The following is a 24,085-nucleotide window of genomic DNA, read 5'->3' as shown; positions in this document are numbered from 1 at the left end:
TTTATGTAATTTACCTTTTAGAATATTAGCTAGATGTAGTTTAATAGAAAACAGTATAGAGTTCATAAAGTGATTACTTTTTAATCAAAATATATTTATTAATATACTCTTTATATTTTAACTATATTTTCATCTTTCAGAGCAATATAACTTATGATGCCCATAAAGGCAATTCAACCCTTTCTGTGCCAAAGAGATGTGATGCAGATGCCCCTGAAGGTAAAGTAGCTTTTATCACCCATCTTAGAATTTATAGCTCTGTGAGAAAAGGTGTGTCTTGCATTTTGGTGTCTTAATCATTTGATGCATTTGTTTTAATATGTGGTGATAAAGGAACTTCCAGCAAGAAGACCTTGGTCTCTTCAGTAGAATATCTTGGTAATTTAATGATTTCCATTAGGGAAAGTATCATTACAAAGTAGTTACTTTTGAAGAACAAAACGTAGTTATTGTTTATCACGTGTACTAGTATAATGAGAAACATTCTAAATGTCTTTTTTCATTGTTCTCAAAAATTTCAGGAGAGTTTTGGTGGTATCTGCAATTTTTAGGACTGAGACCAAAAGTACCTATGACCTAGAACGACTTTTGATCCATCCAACTCTCGTTACTTTAGTTAATAATAATAATGTTAATGATGACAGTGATGAACTATTAAGAACATGTAATTGTGTTTCAGACACTGTGCTAAATATTTCGTGTGTATTCTGACAAAAGCTCTGAGATCCTGTGCTCTTAACCTCTGTGAATTTTGAGACAGTTTTTTTTCTGTTTTCTGTGTGCTAAGATGAGGGGTTTTTTCCCTTTGAATATTATAGTATGCTGTCCTGATTAAGGATTCTAAATTGATTCTTTCAGGATTCGCAAAAAATTTTTTCTACTTTTGTCTTCAAAATGCTTTTATTTCAGGGTAAAGTAATATGTCAAATATAGTATATTTCTTGATAAATCATTCAGGGGTACCGTTATGGAAAAGATAAATTTGGAGTTTTTTACCAGGGTCAACTCTGGAATGTGGTAGAGTAACAGGAATAGGTACAGAGTCCAGGGTAGCCCAGTGGAAGAAGTAAGGAGCTCTACATGGAGATCACTGTGGGGTGGTGGTCTTCAGAAAGCAGGGCTTCAGAAAAAGGAGAGCAGAGCTGCCTCTCAAGGTGAATGAAGAATTTACCTGGTATGTGCATCAAAGGGAGGCTGTTCTAGGCAGAGGAACAAAATGCTCAAACGAAATTTGCTTAAACTGTAAAGTTTTGTGTTCCAGCAAATGTAAAGCACTGTTATTGTTTTGTTGTTTTAATTCTGGAGGGGTGTGGGTTAGAGGGAGGGAGAAAATGGGATTGCAGAGTTAGGACTCAAGCCCCGGAAGGCCTTGGAAGAGTTCTAAGCAAGGAAGTTGAAACTGTGGTCTGGTTTGTTTTCAGTAACTTTATTATAACAGAGAGAACGGGTTGGAGAGGTTGAAAGCAAAACGTAGAAATCGGCTGGGAGAGGCTGCTGGCAGGGGCTGTGTGCAGTCATGCGGGCGAGATGGTGAGAGCCTGGAGTAAACAGTGGTCTGGAGGGTGTGAGATGAAGAGAGAAGCAAGAGGATTTCTGCTTGCTTGGGTCTGAAGCAGTAGCAAGGCAACAGAATATTCTAGAATGGCCCTCCAGTTACTGAGTAATGGGGTAAATTTTGGTATCACCAAGCTGAGTTAAAAATGGATACTAAGATTAGAGAAGAAATGTAAGAAATGATTAGTTGACTTGAGATGTCTCGCAGACCTTGAGGTGGAGATTTCGTGGACACTTGGATATTTATGTAATGAACTCAGAAGGTAGAGAGTGAGGAGCATGGAGACCGGGGCTCGGAGGAGGATGGCTATCCAGGGGCAGGTGGGTGAAGGAGGTGTGGGGAAGGGGACTGCACAGAGGCGGTGGAGGCGAAAGCTAAGTGCAGTGAATAAAAAGAGATATAAAGCCGTGACTGAGTTTATATTCTTCACAGAAATTATTTGTGGAGATTGAGAGAGATTGGATGGAAACTAGAGAAGGCGTGCAGGGTCAGGGGAGAATCTTTTTTTTTTTCTTTTTAAATGAGAAGAGACTTCAGGGATGATGGAATGGAATTAATGGAGCAGGAAAAGTTGAAGAAAAATATCAGAAAGGATGAATGATGGGCCAGTACCGTCCAGTTCTGGAGGAGATGGTATTTAGAACATCAAAGACTGAATGCTTTAGATAGAAGGAGGGATACCTCTTTCTCTAGAGCAAGGAAGGAAGCAACAATATGGACTCAGATAGTAATTTCTTAGGGTGAACGGGAAGTTCTATATGATCGTCTCATTTTGCTGTGAAGTTTAAGTTCAGTCATCTGCTGAGAATTGTGTGGGCCATTGGGCACCGAACTGAAGAAAGTGGCAAAGGTTTTGATCGGTGAACAGAAGAAGGATCTGACTGAAGATAAGTTAGTGATAGATAAATATGTCAAGGGCCAGAGATGAAATTATCTATCTGTATTTTTGTTGAACAAATCTGTGCAGCTGGTACCATTCTCCATCATTGCCTAGGCTGTCTGGGAAGGTGGGTGGAAGGACTGAAGTAGAATGGAAAGCCAAGGACAAGCTGAGAGTGAGAGAATGAGGAGACCTACCGCAGAGTCCAGGGTATAAGGGAAAGAAGGGAAGAGACTAAACCTGGGAGAAAAGAATAAATCAAGAGATGAGATGGGAAAACAGACATGAAGAAGAAATAGTAAAAGGTTTCTGTTTTTTTTAACCTCTTTATTAGAGTATAATTGCTTTACAGTGGTGTGTTAGTTTCCGCTCTACAACAAAGTGAATCAGCTATACATATACATACATCCCCATATCTCCTCCCTCTGGTGTCTCCCTCCCACCCTCCCTATCCCACCCCTCTAGGTGGTCACAAAGCACCGAGCTGATCTCCCTGTGCTATGCTGCTGCTTCCAACTAGCTATCTATTTTACATTTGGTAGTGTATATATGTCCATGCCACTCTCTCGCTTTGTCCCAGCTTACCCTTCCCCCTCCCTGTGTCCTCAAGTCCATTCTCTATGTCTGCGTCTTTATTCCTGTCCTGCCCCTAGGTTCATCAGAACCATTTTTTTCTTTAGATTCTATTATAGGTTTCTATTATAAATAAATGTGACTTGATTTTCCAGCTCTACTTTTGTAATGAGTTTAGTCCCCGATTTTTTACTTTGAAATGTGCATACACACGTCACAGTAGGGTTGATAGTTGAAATGCTTTGGGTTGTCATTTTTAGCTCAGTGAAAGTAGAATGAAAAATTACTGTTGAGTTGATTTGTAATTTTTTTTTTAAGAGGGCACTGATCTTGAAGATCTAAAATAGGTTCTGTTTCTTAAATTCTTATAGTAGTATTGAAACCTTAGCAGAAAAACATCAAAATTTCAAAATTAAGTTACACTGGTAAAGGGCTTTAAAATGCCCTTATATTGCTGAACTGAGTGAATTTTTATGTTATAGATCAGTAAGTTTAGTTAAATCATACCCTTGGCCATAACTTTTTTATGAATCACATTCAGTATTTTTCTTTTTCAGTCTAATCTAATTTATAGTGGCTTAAATCAGGGGTCCCTAGCCCCCAGGCCACGGACTGGTATCGGTTCGTGGCCTGTTACTAACCGGGCGCACAGCAGGAGGTGAGCGGCAGGCAAGCGGAGTGAACCTTCGTGTGTATTTACAGCCGCTCCCCATGGCTCGCATTACCACCTGAGCTCCACCTCCCGTCAGACCAGCGGCGGCATTAGATTCTCATCGGAGCGCAAACCCTACTGTGAACTGCGCATGCGAGGGATCTAGGTTGCACGCTCCTTGTGAGAATCTAATGCCTGATGATCTGAGGTGGAGCTGATGTGGTGATGCTAGCGCTGGGGAGCGGCTGCAAATACAGATTATCATTAGCAGAGAGGTTTGACTGCACAGAGACCATAATAAATCACTTGCTTGCAGACTCATATCAAAATCCGATCTGTGAGTGGCAAGTGACAATTAAGCTGCTTCTGGTGGCAGGCTTTAAGTCGGAATCCGACACTTATTTTAGTCTGTGCCTGGCCTGCCCATTATTTTATTCACCACTTCCATCCATGCCTCTTTCCCGCACTGCACACTTGTCTCAGTCACAGTTTTTGGTAGCCCACAAGAAAACCCTAGGCAAAATGAGTAAAAAACAAACGTCACTGGAGAGCTTCTTTGAAAAGGGGGAAAGACCCAATGATGAGATAGAAGACTCTTAAGACTGCCAACAAAAAGATAGCTGCATTTAAAAGAAAATACCGGCGGATTAACCAAGATGGCGGAGTAGAAGGACGTGCTCTCACTCCCTCTTGCGAGAACACCAGAATCACAACTGGCTGCTGGACAGTCATCGACAGGAAGACACTGGAACTCACCAAAAAAGATACCCCACGTCCAAAGACAAAGGAGAAGCCACAATGAGACGGTAGCAGGGGCGCAATCAGAGTAAAATCAAATCCCATAACTGGTGGGTGGGTGACTCACAGACTGGCGAACACTTATACCACAGAAGTCCACCCACTGGAGCGAAGGTTCTGAGCCCCACATCAGGCTTCCCAACCTGGGGGTCCGGCAATGGGAGGAGGAATTCATAGAGAATCAGACTTTGAAGCCTAGTGGGAGTTGATTGCAGGACTTCGACAGGACTGGGGGAAACAGAGAACCCACTCTTGGAGGGCGCACATGGAATAGTGTGTGCATCGGGACCCAGGGGAAGGAGCAGTGACCCTGGGGGAGACTGAACCAGACCTACCTGCTAGTGTTGGAGGGTCTCCTGCAGAGGCGGGGGCTGGCTCTGTTTCACCGTGGGGACAAGGACACTGGCAGCGGAGGTTCTGGGAAGTACTCCTTGGCGTGAGCCCTCCCAGAGTCTGCCATTAGCCCCACCAAAGAGCCCAGGTAGGCTCCAGTGTTGGGTTGCCTCAGGCTAAACAGCCAACAGGGAGGGAACCCAGCCCCACCCATCAACAGTCAAGTGGATTAAAGTTTTACGGAGCTCTGACCGCCACAGCAACAGTCAGCTCTACCCACCACCAGAGCCTCCCATCAAGCCTCTTAGATAGCCTCAACCACCAGAGGGCAGACAGCAGAAGCAAGAAAAACTACAACCCTGCAGCCTGTGGAACAAAAACCACATTTACAGAAAGGTAGACAACATGAAAAGGCAGAGGGCTATACACCAGATGAAGGAAGAAGAAAAAAATCCCAGAAAAACAACTAAATGAAGTGGAGATAGGCAACCTTCCAGAAAAAGAATTCAGAATAATGATGGTGAAGATGATCCAGGACCTCGGAATAAGAATGGAGGCAAAGATCGAGAAGATGCAAGAAATGATTAACAACGACCTAGAAGTATTAAAGAACAAACAGAGATGACCAATACAATAACTGAAATGAAAACTACACTAGAAGGAATCAATAGCAGAATAACTGAGGCAGAAGAACGGATAAGTGACCTGGAAGACAGAATGGTGGAATTCACTGCTGCGGAACAGACTAAAGAAAAAAGAATAAAAAGAAATGAAGACAGCCTAAGAGACCTCTGGGACAACATTAAACGCAGCAACATTCGCATTTTAGGGGTCCCAGAAGGAGAAGAGAGAGAGAAAGGACCAGAGAAAATATTTGAAGAGATTATAGTCGAAAACTTCCCTAACATGGGAAAGGAAATAGCCACCCAAGTCCAGGAAGCGCAGAGAGTCCCAAACAGGATAAACCCAAGGAGAAACACGCCGAAACACATAGTAATCAAAGTGGCAGAAATTAAAGGCAAAGAAAAATTATTGAAAGCAGCAAGGGAAAAACGACAAATAACATACAAGGGAACTCCCATAAGGTTAACAGCTGATTTCTCAGCAGAAACGCTACAAGCCAGAAGGGAGTGGCATGATATACTTAAAGTGATGAAAGGGAAGAACCTACAACCAAGATTACTCTACCCCACAAGAATCTCATTTAGATTTGATGGAGAAATCAAAAGCTTTACAGACAAGCAAAAGCTAAGAGAATTCAGCACCACCAAACCAGCTCTACAACAAATGCTAAAGGAACTTCTCTAAGTGGGAAACACAAGAGAAGAAAAGGACCTACAAAAACAAACCCAAAACAATTAAGAAAATGGTCATAGGAACATACATACCGATAATTACCTTAAACGTGAATGGATTAAATGCTCCAACCAAAAGACACAGGCTTGCTGAATGGATACAAAAACAAGACCCATATATATGCTGTCTACAAGAGACCCACTTTAGACCTAGGGACACATACAGACTGAAAGTGAGGGGATGGAAAAAGATATTCCATGCAAATGGAAATCAAAAGAAAGCTGGAGTAGCTATACTTATATCAGATAAAATAGACTTTAAAATAAGGAATGTTACAAGAGACAAGGAAGGACACTACATAATGATCAAGGGATCAATCCAAGACGAAGATATAACAATTATAAATATATATGCACCCAACATAGGAGCACCTCAATACATAAGGCAACTGCTAACAGCTATAAAAGAGGAAATTGACAGTAACACAATAATAGTGGGGGACTTTAACACCTCACTTACACCAATGGACAGATCATCCAAAATGAAAATAAATAAGGGAACAGAAGCTTTGACACAATAGACCAGATAGATTTAATTGATATTTATAGGACATTCCATCCAAAAACAGCAGATTACACGTTCTTCTCAAGTGCGCACGGAACATTCTCGAGGATAGATCACATCTTGGGTCACAAATCAAGCCTCAGTAAATTTAAGAAAATTGAAATCATATCAAGCATCTTTTCTGACCACAACGCTATGAGATTAGAAATGAATTACAGGGAAAAAAATGTAAAAAACACAAACACATGGAGGCTAAACAATACGTTACTAAATAACCAAGAGATCACTGAAGAAATCAAAGAGGAAATCAAAAAATACCTGGAGACAAATGACAGTGAAAACACGATGACCCAAAACCTATGGGATGCAGCAAAAGCAGTTCTAAGAGGGAAGTTTATAGCTATACAAGCCTACCTAAAGAAACAAGAAAAATCTCAAGTAAACAATCTAACCTTACACCTAAAGAAACTAGAGAAAGAAGAACAAACAAAACCCAAAGTTAGCAGAAGGAAGGAAATCATAAAGATCAGAGCGGAAATAAGTGAAATAGAAACAAAACAGTAGCAAAGATCAATAAAACTAAAAGCTGGTTCTTTGAGAAGATAAACAAAATTGATAAGCCATTAGCCAGACTCATCAAGAAAAAGAGGGAGAGGACTCAAATCAATAAAATCAGAAATGAGAAAGGAGAAGTTACAACAGACACCGCAGAAATACAAAGCATCCTAAGAGACTACTACAAGCAACTTTATGCCAAGAAAATGGACAACCTGGAAGAAATGGACAAATTCTTAGAAAGGTATAACCTTCCAAGACTGAACCAGGAAGAAACAGAAAATATGAACAGACCAATCGCAAGTAATGAAATTGAAACTGTGATTAAAAATCTTCCAACAAACAAAAGTCCAGGACCAGATGGCTTCACAGGTGAATTCTATCAAACATTTAGAGAAGAGCTAATAACACCTATCCTTCTCAAAGTCTTCCAAAAAATTGCAGAGGAAGGAACACTCCCAAACTCATTCTATGAGGCCACCATCACCCTGATACCAAAACCAGACAAAAAGACACTACAAAAAAAGAAAATTACAGACCAGTATCACTGATGAATATAGATGCAAAAATCCTCAACAAAATACTAGCAAACAGAATCCAACAACACATTAAAAGGATCATACACCACGATCAAGTGGGATTTATCCCAGGGATGCAAGGATTCTTCAATATACGCAAATCAATCAATGTGATACACCATATTAACAAATTGAAGAATAAAAGCCATATGATCATCTCAATAGATGCAGAAAAAGCTTTTGACAAAATTCAACACCCATGTATGATAAAAACTTTCCAGAAAGTGGGCATAGAGGGAACCTACCTCAACATAATAAAGGCCATATATGACAAACCCACAGCAAACATCATTCTCAACGGTGAAAAACTGAAAGCATTTCCTCTAAGATCAGGAACGAGACAAGGATGTCCACTCTCACCACTATTATTCAACATAGTTCTGAAAGTCCTAGCCATGGCAATCAGAGAAGAAAAAGAAATAAAAGGAATACAAATTGGAAAAGAAAAAGTAAAGCTGTCACTGTTTGCAGATGACATGATACTATACATAGAGAATCCTAAAACTGCCACCAGAAAACTGCTAGAGCTAATTAATGAATATGGTAAAGTTACAGGATACAAAATTAATGCACAGAGATCTCTTGCATTCCTATAACTAATGATGAAAAATCTGAAAGAGAAATTATGGAAACACTCCCATTTACTATTGCAACAAAAAGAATAAAATACTTAGGAATAAACCTACCTAGGGAGACAAAAGACCTGTATGCAGAAAACTATAAGACACTGATGAAAGAAATTAAAGATGATACCAACAGATGGAGAGATATACCATGTTCTTGGATTGGAAGAATCAACATTGTGAAAATGACTATACTACCCAAAGCAATCTACAGATTCAGTGCAATCTCTATCAAATTACCAATGGCATTTTTTACGGAGCTAGAACAAATCATCTTAAAATTTGTATGGAGACACAAAAGACCCAGAATAGCCAAAGCAGTCTTGAGGGAAAAAAAGGGAGCTGGAGGAATCAGACTCCCTGACTTCAGACTATACTGCAAAGCTACAGTAATCAAGACAATATGGTACTGGCACAAAAACGGAAACATAGATCAATGGAACAAGATAGAAAGCCCAGAGATAAACCCACGCACCTATGGTCAACTAATCTATGACAAAGGAGGCAAAGATATACGATGGAGAAAAGACAGTCTCTTCAATAAGTGGTGCTGGGAAAACTGGACAGCTACATGTAAAAGAGTGAAATTAGAATACTCCCTAACACCATACACAAAAATAAACTCAAAATGGATTAGAGACCTAAATGTAAGACTGGACACTATAAAACTCTTAGAGGAAAACATAGGAAGAACACTCTTTGACATAAATCACAGCAAGATCTTTTTTGATCCACCTCCTAGAGTAATGGAAATAAAAACAAAAATAAACAAATGGGACCTAATGAAGCTTCAAAGCTTTTGCACAGCAAAGGAAACCATAAACAAGACGAAAAGACAACCCTCAGAATGGGAGAAAATATTTGCAAACGAATCAACGGACAAAGGATTAATCTCCAAAATATATAAACAGCTCATTCAGCTCAGTATTAAAGAAACAAACACCCCAATCCAAAAATGGGCAGAAGACCTAAATAGACATTTCTCCAAAGAAGACATACAGACAGCCACGAAGCACATGAAAAGATGCTCAACATCACTAATTATTAGAGAAATGCAAATCAAAACTACAATGAGGTATCACCTCACACCAGTTAGAATGGGCATCATCAGAAAATCTACAAACAACAAATGCTGGAGAGGGTGTGGAGAAAAGGGAACCCTCTTGCACTGTTAGTGGGAATGTAAATTGATACAGCCACTATGGTGAACAGTATGGAGGTTCCTTAAAAACTAAAAATATAATTACCATACGACCCAGCAATCCCACTACTGGGCATATACCCAGAGAAAACCGTAATTCAAAAAGACACATGCACCCGAATGTTCATTGCAGCACTATTTACAATAGCCAGGTCATGGAAGCAGCCTAAATGCCCATCAACAGACGAATGGATAAAGAAGTTGTGGTACATATATACAATGGAATATTACTCAGCCATAAAAAGGAACGAAAGTGAGTCATTTGTTGAGACGTGGATGGATCTAGAGACGGTCATACAGAGTGAAGTAAGTGAGAAAGAGAAAAACAAATATCGTATATTAACGCATGTATGTGGAACCTAGAAAAATGGTACAGATGAGCCGGTTTGCAGGGCAGAAGTTGAGACACAGATGTAGAGAACAGACATATGGACACCAAGGGGGGGAAACTGCGGTGGGGTGGGGATAGTGGTGTGCTGAATTGGGCGATTGGGATTGACATGTATACACTGATGTGTATAAAATTGATGACTAATAAAAACCTGCAGTATAAAAAAACAAACAAAACAAAACAAAACAAAAAAAAGAAAATACCAAGAGTCCTACTTGAGTTACGGGTTCATTGCAACAGGTGATTCACATTCTCCCAGCCCGCTTTGTATAATATGTGGTGACCGGCTATCCAACAAAGCCATGAAACCTTCAAAACTGCTTTACCACATGGAGACCAAGCACCCTGCATTAAAAGACAAGCCTTTGGAGTTTTTCAAAAGAAAAAAACATGAACACAAAGAAAAGCAATTATTGAAGGCCACCACTTCATCAAATGTGTCTGCGCTGAGAGCATCATTCTTAGTGGCTAACCACATTGCTAAAGCTAAGAAACCCTTTAATGTTGGTGCAGAGTCGATCCTGCCTGCTGCTAAGGACATTTGTCGTGAACTTCTGGAGAGGCTGCAGTTTAAAAGGTGGTATGTGTTCCTCTTTTGGCTAGCACCATAACTAGACAAATTGATGAAATAGCAGAGGATATTGAGGTTCAGTTGTTAGAGAGGATTAATGAGTCACCGTGGTACGCAATCCAGGTTGAGAGTCTACTGATGTTGACAACAAGGCCACAATGCTTGTTTTTGTGCGATATATTTTTCAGGAGGATGTGCATGAGGGTGTGTTATGTGCACTTTTGTTGCCAACCAACACCACAGCTGCAGAACTATTCAAGTCTTTGAATGATTACGTATCAGGAAAACTGAATTGGTCATTTTGTGTTGGTATATGCACGGACGGAGCGGCTGCCATGACTGGATGGCTTTCTGGTTTCACTACTCAGGTCAAAGAGGTCGTTTCTGAATGTGAGTCCACGCACTGTGTCATCGTAGAGAAATGCTGGCTAGCTGAAAAATGTCACCTGAACTTAACAACATTTTGCAGGATGTGACTAAAATTATCAACCACGTTAAAGTACATGCCCTTAACTCACGTCTGTTCGTGCAGCTCTGTGAGGAGATGGACGCAGAGCACACACGTCTTCTCTTATACACATAAGTGAGATGCCTTTCTAAAGGTAGATCACTGGCCAGAGTTTCTGAATTACGAGAGCCACTCCAGAGATTTCTTTTAGAACAGTCACCACTGGCAGCACATTTCAGTGACACAGAATGGGTCGCAAAACTTGCTTCCTTGTGTGACATATTCAACCTGCTCAACGAACTCAATCTGTCACTTCAGGGGAGAAGGACAACTGTGTTCAAGTCTGCAGATAAAGTGGCTGCATTCAAAGCCAAACTGGAATTGTGGGGGACGACAAGTGAACATTGGGATTTCTGACATGTTTCCAACATTAGCAGAGATTTTGAAAGACAGAGCCAAGGCCTTCTTTCTCCCAGCTGGTGCATGATCACCATCTCAGCTTTCAAAAGAGTTTGAGCATTACTTCTTAACCACAAAACACCCCTAACTGGGAAGGAATGGATCCACGACCCATTTGTGAATAAGCCAGGTCCACGGACTTTGTCCGTGCTAGAAGAGGATCAACTGCTTGAGATCGCAAATGACGGTGGCCTTAAAAGTATGTGTGAGACAACTTCAAATCTCCATGCGTTCTGGATTAAAGTCAAGGCGGAATATCCTGAGATGGCCATAAAAGCACTGAAAAGCCTGCTTCCATTTCCAACATCCCATCTTTGTGAAGCAGGGTTTTCTGCAGTGACAGCCACCAAAACGAGATCACGGAGTAGACTGGACATAAAGCAACACACGTCGGGTGTCACTGTCTCCATTACCCCCAGATGGGACCATCTAGTTGCAGGAACGCAAGCTCAGGGCTCCCACTCATTCTGCATTATGGTGCGTTGTATAAGTATTTCATTATATAGTATAATGTAATAATAGAAATAAAGTGCACAATAAATGTAATGCGCTTGAATCACCCCCAAACCATCCCCCCCGCCCCCTGTCCATGGAAAAATTGTCTTCCACGAAACCGGTCCTTGGTGCCAAAAAGGTTGGGAACCACTGGTTAAAATGACCTCCTTTGAACTTTGGAATATTTTTGTAAAACATTTTAGTTGACTTATTCTTTGAAATGTTACTTTGCAGTACAAAAACATACCCTTTAGGTTTATGGCTTTATTTTTCCCAGTATTTTTTTGGTTCTCCAGCTAATCTCTAAAGTCAAATTTGCCTGTGCATACTTGGAAGAGGATGGTAGAAATATGACCATTGAATTTGGGGTGGCAGGGTAGATTTTTTAAGAGAATACTTTAAATAAAAATGATGAGGGGCTCTAAGAGAACTCTCCTCCCCCAGATTCAAAATTAAGATGGCTTTGGGGACTGCTGCTCATAAAGAAAATATTAATCCTACTAATTCATATATAAGGAGATGAAAATTATTGAGTTTTAAATGTTAAAAGTTTTCTGAAATGATGGAGAAAGATGAAGGAGCAGGTTAGAACGTGAGATTTGACGCATAGGGATGGGGATGGGGTGGTAAGTGTGGTGACAGAGTGATGGTGCAGAATCCATTTACTGCACGCTAGGAAATGTCAGCATGCAGAGAAGAAACGCAACACTATTACTTGTGACATTTTAGTGGGCACATTGACTAGAGTAGATAATACTGTAATATAAATACCCCGTAAGGTACTTGATGTCACCTTCGTTATGTACCTTTTGCAAGTAACAGAATTTTGGAGAATGATTTTTAGATTATGAAACAAAAATTATAATTTAGAGTGTTATACTTAAAATTATTTTTGAGGAAAGGTAATCTCCCTAGAAAGATGTTAAAGCAGTGATTTCTAAAAATACATATATTGATCTCTTACCATTATTAAGTGCATTTTATAGACTTGTTTTTCTTAAGTAATATTGCATTCATATATGAGGTGGTCTGGCATTTATTAAATGTTACAATGTTTGAGAGTCATCTAAAAATAGTTAAGGTTATTTGTGTTTAAAATGATCCCTTAAAGAATAGGATGATTTAGCAGATTTATAAAGAATGCCTATCATACTATGTTCACAAAGTTACCTTAAAACAACAATATTACTTAATTTATCCTTACAGGTAATGCATTGTTTATCAGTCCAAAGTGAGTCAGCTGAGCAAATTAGAAATCAAGTTTTAAATTTTATATGCTAATATGACAAAAGGACTTTTATTTACATTCTTAGTTTCACGTTCTTTAATTGCTGCTTAATCTAATGAGCATTAATACACAGGCAACTTATATGTTAGTGTGAATAAAATAGTTAAAACAGACACAGAGTTATGAAGAGTAACATAAATATACAGAAATATTTGAGCCCAAATAGGAAGATGAATGATCTGTGTCCCTTTGTGGACAAACAGAATAGAGTACTGGGGTAGATTCTGGGAAGGAGAGAAAGCATCAGAGGAGACACATGTACCACAGCCCCTGCCTTTGGAAAGCAAACAGCCTAATGGATTTGGATATGAAAATAAATAATTGTAATAGAAAAGTAAATGGCAAGCTATAATGAAATTACAGACAAAATGCTATGGGAAGGCAAAAGGGGCTAATGGTTTTCTCTGCAGTGTAACTTTTTAACTGGGCCCCAAAGCATGAGTTAAATCCAAATGAACAAACAAAAAAAACTGGAGGCTATTCCAAGCAGAGAAGGAACCTGCATTAACAAGGCATAAAAACAAATCTACTTGGCATCTTACAGAAAAAATAAATTGTGGCAGGAGCATTGAGTATTTGGGGAGTACAGTGAGGGATGAAGCAAGATAATATATTTCCAAAGGATCATTTTTAAAAATCTATGAACCCAAAGTCTTATTTCTGCCATCCTATTTATTACTTTATCATTCCTTGGAGTAAACTTGTGTTGTCTTATTTGGACATTAAAGCAACTGGAAATGGGATGATCTGTATAAATCAAACTGGATTTTTGTGGATTATTCTGGTTAAGTATATTTGTTAATATACATAGCCAGCCTTAAAAAATCATCGAACGATCTATGGCTTTAGATTTTAGCTTTAGGATATAATTTTACTAGGACAAATGGTTAAGATGACTCAAGTTAGCTGATGATGCTAAAATAGAAACTGATGTGTTAAACTTTAAACTACGTGAATTACAAAAAACTGATTTAAAATTAAAGGGCTAAAGTAGGGTTAAAATTATATTAAGTACAAAGGGAAAAGTAAGAATTATTTTGAATAATTAAAGATAATGTTAGAGTAAAATTAATAAAGTAAAATGTGCATTGATATCTTACTTTAGAAAGTAGTTGAACACTAAGTTCTGGAGTAAACAAGCCCATAACAAGGAGTGACTCAAAATACATTCTCTATAAATAAAACGTGTTTACCAAGCTGTTTTGCTTTTGTCAATGATAAAAGCGGGTTGACTTGTTTTCTCAGAACCTCAAGTACTTGTCCTTCTGCAAACTTTTATCTAAGATATTATGTCAGTTAGAGATAGAGAATCTTTTCCCCCTCATTTTCTGTATTAGAAGTATAGAAATGGAAATACAGGCTACAAAGAGACACTTAAGTTGTAAACAATTTTTAAAATATAAACTAGAATGTTAAAGCAAAAAAAGGGAACTTTAGTGAAGCCATCTAACTGGTTTAATACCCCTTTTTTGCAGATACAGATACTAAGGCCCTAAGAGATAAGTTAAAAGTTGATAGTATGAGACTTGGGACTATAATGCAAGTGTCTGGATTCCAAGTCTCTTTTTTTCTACATTTCACATTTTTGTGTTTTTTGCATCATCTGTCCTTTAATTTTAAAAACAAAAGGGTGTTACTGCTTTTTTAGTATAATGGAGACAGTCATTTGAAGTCACGAGGAAATCAAAGTCACAGACAATATAAAAGAAAATCAGAGGTCAAAGAGCTTAAACCTAGGTTATTTGAGAAGGAAACATGAGTCTGGACAATGAGAGATGAACAGAATACTAAAGCATTACAGGATCCAAGGTACTGCTGTGTGCAGAGATCATTCGTGTGGATGCTTCAGAGAGAGATTTACCAACTAGCCAATCTTAAACCTTTGAGAATGCAGTTTCAGTTAGGGTAGTATGGGCTGAAGTATTAGAGAACTAAGTGAAAAGATTCAACTATGAAGAAAATTCCTTTCTGAATTTGTTTTTTGTTTGGGATTTTTACCGTGCTTTCTAAATAGCCTTAAAATCCCACATATAAGTGGCACGTGGACTGAAAGCATGAATCTAATTTTTAATATGATACCATACGGAAGTACATTCAGGAGCTTGCTGTTTGGCTAATGCCTCTTGACTGATTTTGCAAAGTGAGTATATTCATAATTCCACAGATCTGTTTCCCTCATTCATGCAGTGAGGGAGAACATGGGGTTCTGGTTTGAGTATTTTGGGTTGAGTCCTTTGTTGAACATCCAAGTACAGATCTTGAGTTGGCAGTTGAGTCGGGTCTGGAGACCTGGAGAAGTTTATGCCGGGTTGGCTGGGGCAGGTGGGAAGGAAAGCTGTGAGGTTGGATGTGAGATCACCTAGAGGGTGAACTCAAACAGAGGAGAGGTGCGAGGGTGGAGCTCTGTGGCCGTCCCGTTGAAAGAAGAGCAACCAGCAACAGAGAACTAAGAAGAAGGAAGATTAGGTGACGGTAGTTTCCTGTAAGCCAAGGGAAGAGTGATCAACCATTTCAAGATTTCAAGCAATCAAAAGGAGAGCCATATTTAAACATATTATTACAGTAGGAAGAGGGGATGCTGCAGAAAGAGGAGCTGACCGTGAGGTCCTTGCAGGCGTTTCAGACACCAGGCGGGAGAGGGCTTTTCTTTTCTAGGGAGGAGTAAGCAAGGCTAGAAGGAACCAGCTGGAACAGTGGGATGACCGCGGGATGTTTTTCCTGAGGTCAGCCAGGAGGGCTTGCTTAGGAAGGGCTGTCTGCTGGCTCAGGCTGAGGGTAGGGCAGAAGGAGGCCCTCTGGGGGCCTGGCGAAGGAGGGAAATCTAACTAAAGGTTACTCAGGTCAAATCAACAAGCCTCTTGTTCCGATTGATCAGTGGGGACAAACAGCTTAGCAGATCTCTCGTGAAGGAGAGACAGAGTATAGAGGGCTGCTGTCTGGCTTCGTCCCAGGTAAACAAGGGAGGTGTCCAAGAGCCTTCTCTGTGTCATACATTATATCCTTTTTCATACTAAGTCCTCAAAACCTGGTGTGTGTTTTATACTTATGGAACATCTTAATTCAAACACTAAATTTTCATTATCTAAATGAGAACGTTTATTGGTTAAAGTGAAGTATAGTTCTACTAAAGCACTAAAGTTGTTTAATGAAAAAATATTTTACACTGCTTCAGTTTTTAGTTTAAATTAATTAAAATTAAATACAATTAGAAATTCAGTTCCCTAATTTGAGTCTCAGCCATGTTACCAGTGGCTATTACATTCGACAACGCAGGTCTAGGGCCCACGTGAGTGGTTGGCATCTCGTAGGAAATGCAGCCTCTTACAAAGCTAAGCCCCTCCCTCTCCCAAGGATGGCACCATCGTGTGAGGGTGAACCACAAGGAAAGTTAAACATGTTACTTGCAGAAAACCGAAAGCAAAGTTGGCCTTAGTGCCAAGAACAGGAAGGAAGGAATCACATTCCTAAGAAATTGTAGCCGCAGACTAGCTCTTTGCAGATTTGCAGGCCAAATGCACATCACCAGAGTGAATTTGTTTCATTGCAATTTCTGGCAGTGCGGTAGGCACATGGTGCAAGTAAATTTAATCCTCCCTAGAGGAAAGTACCATAATTCTTGGCTTCACGGAATTCCCACAAAGGAGTGCAAGTGAAGACATCAGAGTCAAATATACAAGCACACAAGGAATCAAAACACCATGTAAGAGAGCTAGAAGAAATAGCAGACAGCAGAAAGAGACTTGCAAAGCCCTGATATTGGAATTATCAACACAGATTATGGAACAGCTAACTGTGGTGAAAGGAATAAGACCAGATCAAAATAGCGGCAGGGAACAACAAAGTATTAAAAAAGAATGAATGAAACCCTAACAGATTTGTAAATGAACCAAATACAATGTTTAAAAATGAAGATACAGTAATTGAAATTAAACTCAGTTTGGAAAACTGCAGATTAAAACCACAATGAGGCGTCTCCACTTACCATTTGTTAGCTGTAAGAGGAAAAGTAGTAGCTGTCATAGCACATCTCAGAGGAAGATGGGCACACGCCGTACCGGCTGAACAAAATTAACATCATCCAGGGGCAGCGCGGCCTGTGCCTCAGGATATGACACCCTGGGAAGAACGGGGAACAAGAATCAGATCCCGAGGAAACAGGAGACAAACCCAGACTGACGACTGACAAACATGGTATAAAGGAACTGGCTGTGTGCTTCAGAACTGTCAGTGTCATCAAAGACCAGAGGCTGAGGAATTCACAGATTCAGGGTAGTAAAGGGACACCAGAACGCAATGTAATACGTGGTCCTGGATTGGATCTTGCACTAGAGGGTAAATGCACTGTGAAAAATACACTGGGATAAATGACATGTCGAAGAATGGACTGTAGAGCACATTTTAAAAAATAGAATCATTATTAAAATTCCTAAATTTAATAGCTGTTCTCTGGTTATGTAAGAGAACATCTGGCTATTAAAAAGTGCTCTGTTGTTAAGAGGTTAAATCACATGATATATGGTTCAGAAAACATAAGTGTATATATTTTGAGAAAATGATAAAAGGGAGGGAAAAAAAACACATGAGAACCACTGTACACCACCAGATGGCTACTATTTTAAAAACTGACAGTTCGAAGTGCAGGCCACGATATGGAATTACTAAAGATAACCACTTCTAATTACCATTTTGGGGGTATTATAATTATATTATTTATATAATTATACATTACTTATATCCTTTTAAAAATTTACACTTCCATATATTATTTTTCTTAAATTCCAGAAAATTTAAATAGATAGGCCCAGCGGTTCAACATGATGAATTTTGCCCCACAAAATGACAGAACATATTTTGAACATAAGAATTAGTGAATACAGTGTATGCTATCTGGTAATTCCCTAAGCAATTGAGATTAAAAAGTATACCTTCTTGTGCAAGTGAGTTGATCTTTTGTGTTTACTTTCAGTTTTGAATCTGCTACAAAATAATTTGTCTCTCACATTTTCCTGTCATTTCTGGTATAAATTTCTAGCATCAGATAAACCTTGGTTTAACTATAGGAATATTCAGCTGTGGAAAATGAGTCATTCTTTGACTAGGTTTACAGAATCTACTCCTTTTGAGGCTCTGCAAAAGGACAGTTTAAATCCACAAAGAACATAATAAAAACTCTTCAGAAATTAAACCTCTAAAGGCACATAATACTTGAAAACTTGTTGAAGAATTTTTTCATATATTTAAATAACCCACCAATTTAAATGCAAAGATGGTATTCTATGTTTGGTTATATAATCCAACTTACTTAAACAATTTAAGATATTTCTATAAATTTCTCACCTATTTTTGAAGATAGAGCAATTTTTACACTTTCTTATGTTAAGCATTTGCTCAGAAAGCTGTGAGCGAAACAGGAGGATTTTCTAGTCAAAGTCACTTCTTACGATAGTGTCAGAAACCTAATGCCTTCTTCCTGGATATTTTCCATATGTACTCCAACTCTAGCATCTTATCCGTTCCAGGGCACTCTCTTGTTAGCAATTCATAGTAGACTAAAGTCTAAACCATTCCCAAGTGCTGCTCTGTAAGTTTGAAAAGCTTTTTCTTCCCATAAGATGTGGGGAGCTGACACCAACGTTGTGTTGCTAACGCTCAACAATTCTGGGCGCAGACGCATTTCCCTGCCCCTGCGTTAAGTACCACCGAGGACAAACACAAGTGGTTGACAACAACTACTGTGAAACAACTCCAATAGCTTACTTACCGAGATTAATTGCCCAAGAAGACTTGCTTCGGGATTTCTCATTTCACTGCGTCCACCAACCCAAAACCTGTGTCATGAACGTAGCCCAATTCTAGCCTGTTCCCCACCGTGTCTAAGACCTTGATTAAAGTGGTCCAGCCCAGCCCCTTACACCTTATAAATACCCTTTGCCTTTGCCCTTCTTGATCTCCCTCACTGCAGTTAGTCTAATAAATGTAGCTTTACTAGATCAATGAGGTTTTCTAAGTCATGTTTTGGAGACTTGACAGTTGACAATAAATAAGCCTAGTTATGCTGGATAATTTAAGGGGTATTAATAATTTAATCAATAAATTCAGAATCTTAGGTTTCCATTCCTATCTTCTAACCACTATCTGGTTTGTCTATACCAAAATGCATGTCCTGCCAACCCCTCAAACCTCAGTTCCAAGGTTGAACTCCTTTCCTTCCCTCTTCCACTTAGTCTCCACCTGTCACCCTCATCTCATAGGGTAGCAGGAGTTGTCCTCTGCCTTTTGTGTGCCCTAAGCTGTTTACTCAGAGGGAAATCTTGAAATCATATTTGCATTTTCTTGCTCCTCCAATACTAACCAGTTTCCACATCCCACCAAGGTTAGATAAGAAATAGCAAACAAAAGGAAACAACTTGGGTATTTACCCATCAATGAGGATACTTGAAATAACGTTACATACAATGTAATGATACAGCTTTATATGTTTTGACAGAAAAATATTCACCATATTTCTGATGATAGATGGAAGAATGTATATAGTATCTCATGTTTTATGCTTTTGTGCATAAACAGTGTAAAAGTCAGGCTGCAAGTTCACAAGGATGGTTCAGCATACTTAGACCAATCAATGTGATACACCGCATAAACAAAAGATGAAACTACATGAACATCTCAGTAGATGCAGGAAAAGAAATTCAACATCCATTCATGATAAAAACTCTTACCAAAGTGGGTATAGAGGGAACATAAATAAAATACATAGGAAGACCTGACCAAGGAGGTGAAAGACTTATGTGCTGAAAACCATAAAACATTAATAAAGGAAACTGAAGATGATTCAAAGAAATGGAAAGATATCCCATGCTCTTGGATTGGCAGAATTAATAATGTTAAAATGGACATACTACCCAAAGAAATCTACAGATTTAATGCAATCCCTATCAAATTACCCATGACATTTTTCACATAACTAAAACAAATAATCCTAAAATGTATATGGAGCCATAAAAGACCCAGAATTGCCAAAGCAATCCTGAAGAGAAAGAACAAAGCAGGAGGTGTAACCCTCCCAGACTTCAGACAATACTACAAAGCTACAGTAATCAAAATGGCGTGGTATTGGCACAAAAACAGAATATGGATCCATGGAGCAGAATAGAGAGCCCAGAAATAAACCCACCACACCTACGATCAGTTAATCTTCAGCAGGAACGTACAATGGAGAAAAGACGGTCTGTGCAGCAAGTGGTGTCGGGAAAGCTGGACGGCCGCATGTGAATCAGTGAAGTTAGAACACTCCCTCACGTCACACACAAACTCAAAATGGCTTAAGTACTTGAACATAAGACGTGACACCATATAACTCCTAGAAGAGATCATAGGCAAAACATTCTCTGGCATAAATTGTACCAGTGTTTTCTTAGGTCAGTCTCCTAAGGCAGTAGAAATAAAAATAAACAAATGGAACCTAATCAAACTTACAAGCTTTTGCTCAGCAAAGGAAACCATAGACAAAACGAAAAGACAGCCTACAAAATGGGAGAAAATATTTGCAAATGATGCGACCAACAAGGGATTAATTTCCAACATATACAAACAGCTCATACAATTCAACAACAACAACAAAAAACAAACAACCCAATTGAAAAATGGGCAGAAGACCTAAACAGACATTTCTCCAAAGAAGACATACAGGCCATGAAAAGATGCTCAATGTTGCTAATTACTAGAGAAATGCAAATCAAAACTGCAAGGAGATTCCACCTCACACGGGTCAGAATGACCATCATTAAAAAGTCTACAAATAACAAATGCTGGAGGGCATGTGGAGAAAAGGGAACCCTCCTGCACTGTTGGTGGGAATGTAAACTGGTGCAGGCACTATGGAGAGCAGTATGGAGGTTCCTCAGAAAACTAAAAATAGAATTACCATATGATCCAGCAATCCCACTCCTGGGCATATATTCAAATAAAACTATAATTTAGAAAGATACATGCACCCCTATGTTCATAGCAGCACTATGTACAATAGCCAAGACATGGAAACAATCTAAATGTCCATCGACAGATGAATGGATAAAGAAGATGTGGTACATATATACAATGGGATATTAGTCAGCCATAAAAAAAGAATGAAATAATGCCATTTGCAGCAACATGGATGGACCTAGAGATTATCATACCATGTGAAGGTAAGTCAGAAATAGCAAGACAAATACCATATGATATCACTTACATGTGGAATCTAAACTGTGACACAAATGGACTTATCTATGAAACAGAAACAGACTAGAGAACAGACCTGTGGTTGCCAAGGGGAGGGGGGGTGGGGGAGGGATGGAGTGGGAGTTTGGGGTGAGCAGATGCAAACTATTATACACAGGATGCTAAACAACAAGGTCCTACTGTACAGCACAGGGAACTACATTCAATACCCTGAGATAAACCATAATGGAAAAGAATGTAAGAAAAGAATGTATATATATATGCATAACTGAATCACTTTGCTGTACAGCAGTAATTAACACAACTTTGTGAATCTACTCTACTTCAATAAGAAAAAAATGTGTATATATATATAATATATATAAAAAAGTCGGGCTGTACCTCCGGGAAACAAGATGTGGAATAAAGAAATAAATATTCACTGTTTTTTGTTGTTGTTGATAAATAGCTTTTATTCTGTAACTAAAGAAAAAACACCATTAAGCCTTTTAAAGGATGAAAACAGTGAGAGACCAGAGAGTGGCATGCGTCTGCCCAGTAGCTATTGATTATAGAGAAGACTTTTTCCTTCCAGTTTGTTGAAAGGTGGCAGTGGGGAGGGTAGTTACTGAGACTTTGAAAAAATGTATTTCTTTTTTTTCCTTTTGGCCATGCCGCGTGGCTTTGTGGGATCTTAGTTCCCCAACCAGGGAGTGAACCCGCACCCTCAGCAGCGAAAGCGCGGAGTCCTAACCACTAGACCGCCAGGGAATTCCCTGAAAAAATGTAATTCTCGAATTCTTGGTAACATCTTTTTCCCAGAATATGAAATGTTTCTTTCTACTTGAACTTCTGAGTTTCCAGGAGATTTTATAAGTCAAGGTAACTAAGCAGTAGTGCTCAAGTACTTACATAATCACTAACAATGGATTCAGGTGATTGTTTTTTTTTACCTACCAATACTTTTGCCTGTAAGCAAAATTAAAAAATAAAAGATAAAATAAAAAAATTTTTTAAAAATTGAAAAATGTATTTTGCAGGAGAGACTTCTGTTTAAAACTAGTTTTATTAAAGGAGTTACTCCACTAGTTTACATTTGATGTTTGGTATACAGTTATAAATAAAAAGCTCATTTTAAGGAAAGCCAATTTTAAGAGGCTGAAAATGAAGCTGGTCAAGGGATTTCATTAGAAACTTAGTTGTATGGCCTGAGGTTAAAAAGGGACACTGATGCTTTGTGATGACAGTATTTGTTAATGTCTCCTGTGGTGCTGTGTGCCCAAGTGGGTGGTCCATAAATGTAATTTGAAATGAAAATGGTACCAGACTCTTTCTGTGTGGATTTAAAAGACAGGTTTGAATATGGACTTTAAATTTAATACCTCCTACCCCATGTTAAGTGAAGCTAATTAATTTTAGCTTTCTGGAATTTTGTAACAAGAAGATCCACTTCAGGAGAATATATGTAATCCTCTCCCTCAGACTCAAGCACATGGGGCCTTTAAAAAAAACACTATATGGTCTTTTTGTCTTATACTCTGAAAATTTGGAGGTGGGGATGGGAAAGCTAAGGACAGTTAGGTTTAGTCTAAAGATGAGGAGAAAGGTCACCTAGAATTGTGATAATTTTGATAGCCTTATTTAGAAAGTTATCCTATTTATTTGAGGAATACAACAATAATAACAGCCTTTGCAATTTGAACACCTTTGGAAGATATTGACATATCATTTTTTCTAATACTGAGAATCAAAGCCTGTGTGTCTTGAAATTCTAAAATAAATTTATAAATGTCTTTATTTCCAGAAGTCCATATGACCATTTAGTTTTTCTTATCTATTCTTCCTTGCTTTTTCATGTAACAAATGTTTATATTGATATCTGGTATGTGCCAGGCACTATTCCAGGTACTAGTGACACAACAGTGAACAAAGCTCAAATATTCCTGTCCCCATGGAGCTTACTTAGTAGTAGGAGACAAATAAATACGTCAGGCGGTAAGCATTATGGAGAAGAATAAAGTGCCAAAGGAGGGTAAGCGGTAAACAGAAAGAGGGACGGTTTGAAATGCTGAGTAGAGTAAAGTAGAAAGGAAATCCTTACTGAGAAGCTGACATCTGGGCAAAACGACCTTCAGGAAGTGAGATTCCTGGGGAGAAGCCCTGCAGACCAAGGTGACAGCAGGTGCAGAGTGGGGAGGGGGAGGGGAGCCTGGAAGAGGAAGAGGAAGGGCAAGTCATCAAGGTAAAGGACTTCAGGTTTTACGCTCAGATGGAAAGTCTAGAAGGTTGTGAGCAGATGACTTGATGTGATATGTAGACCAGGGCCTGGCAACCTTTTTCTCTAAAGGACTGGATAGTCAATATTTTAGGCTCCGTGGGACCTGCAGTAGGGTCCGCACTGCTCAGCTCTGCCACTGCAGCACAGAAGCTGCGGTACACGGTACGTCACGGATGCCGTGGCCGTGTTCCAGCAAAACTTACAAAAACAAGGAACGGTCTAAATGTATCCTTTTGGGGTAAAGTTTACCAGCCCCTGAGATAGACCATAATAAACCAAGGGCAAAGGCAAGTTGAGAGAACTTTTGCAGGAATCCAAGGCAGAGCTGATGGTGGTGGTGGAAGTGGC

The 24,085-nt window shown here is 39.1% G+C and overlaps 1 protein-coding gene across 2 annotated transcripts in view; it reads left to right on the top strand.

The window, feature by feature from the left end:
* LMBRD1 (LMBR1 domain containing 1) overlaps nucleotides 1-24,085 on the top strand; it is a 120,671-nt gene that overhangs the window by 87,256 nt on the left and 9,330 nt on the right. For both annotated transcript variants that reach the window (XM_061206908.1, XM_061206909.1), the window contains one exon: nucleotides 141-219. In XM_061206908.1, the coding sequence (XP_061062891.1) occupies nucleotides 141-219 (79 nt within the window). The remainder of the gene's footprint in view (nucleotides 1-140; nucleotides 220-24,085) is intronic.

This window comes from Eubalaena glacialis, chromosome 12, assembly GCF_028564815.1.
Source record: "Eubalaena glacialis isolate mEubGla1 chromosome 12, mEubGla1.1.hap2.+ XY, whole genome shotgun sequence".
Classification (NCBI taxonomy): Eukaryota; Metazoa; Chordata; class Mammalia; order Artiodactyla; family Balaenidae; genus Eubalaena; species Eubalaena glacialis.
Note: the sequence above shows the minus strand (reverse complement) of the source record. Positions and strands in the feature narration are given on the sequence as shown.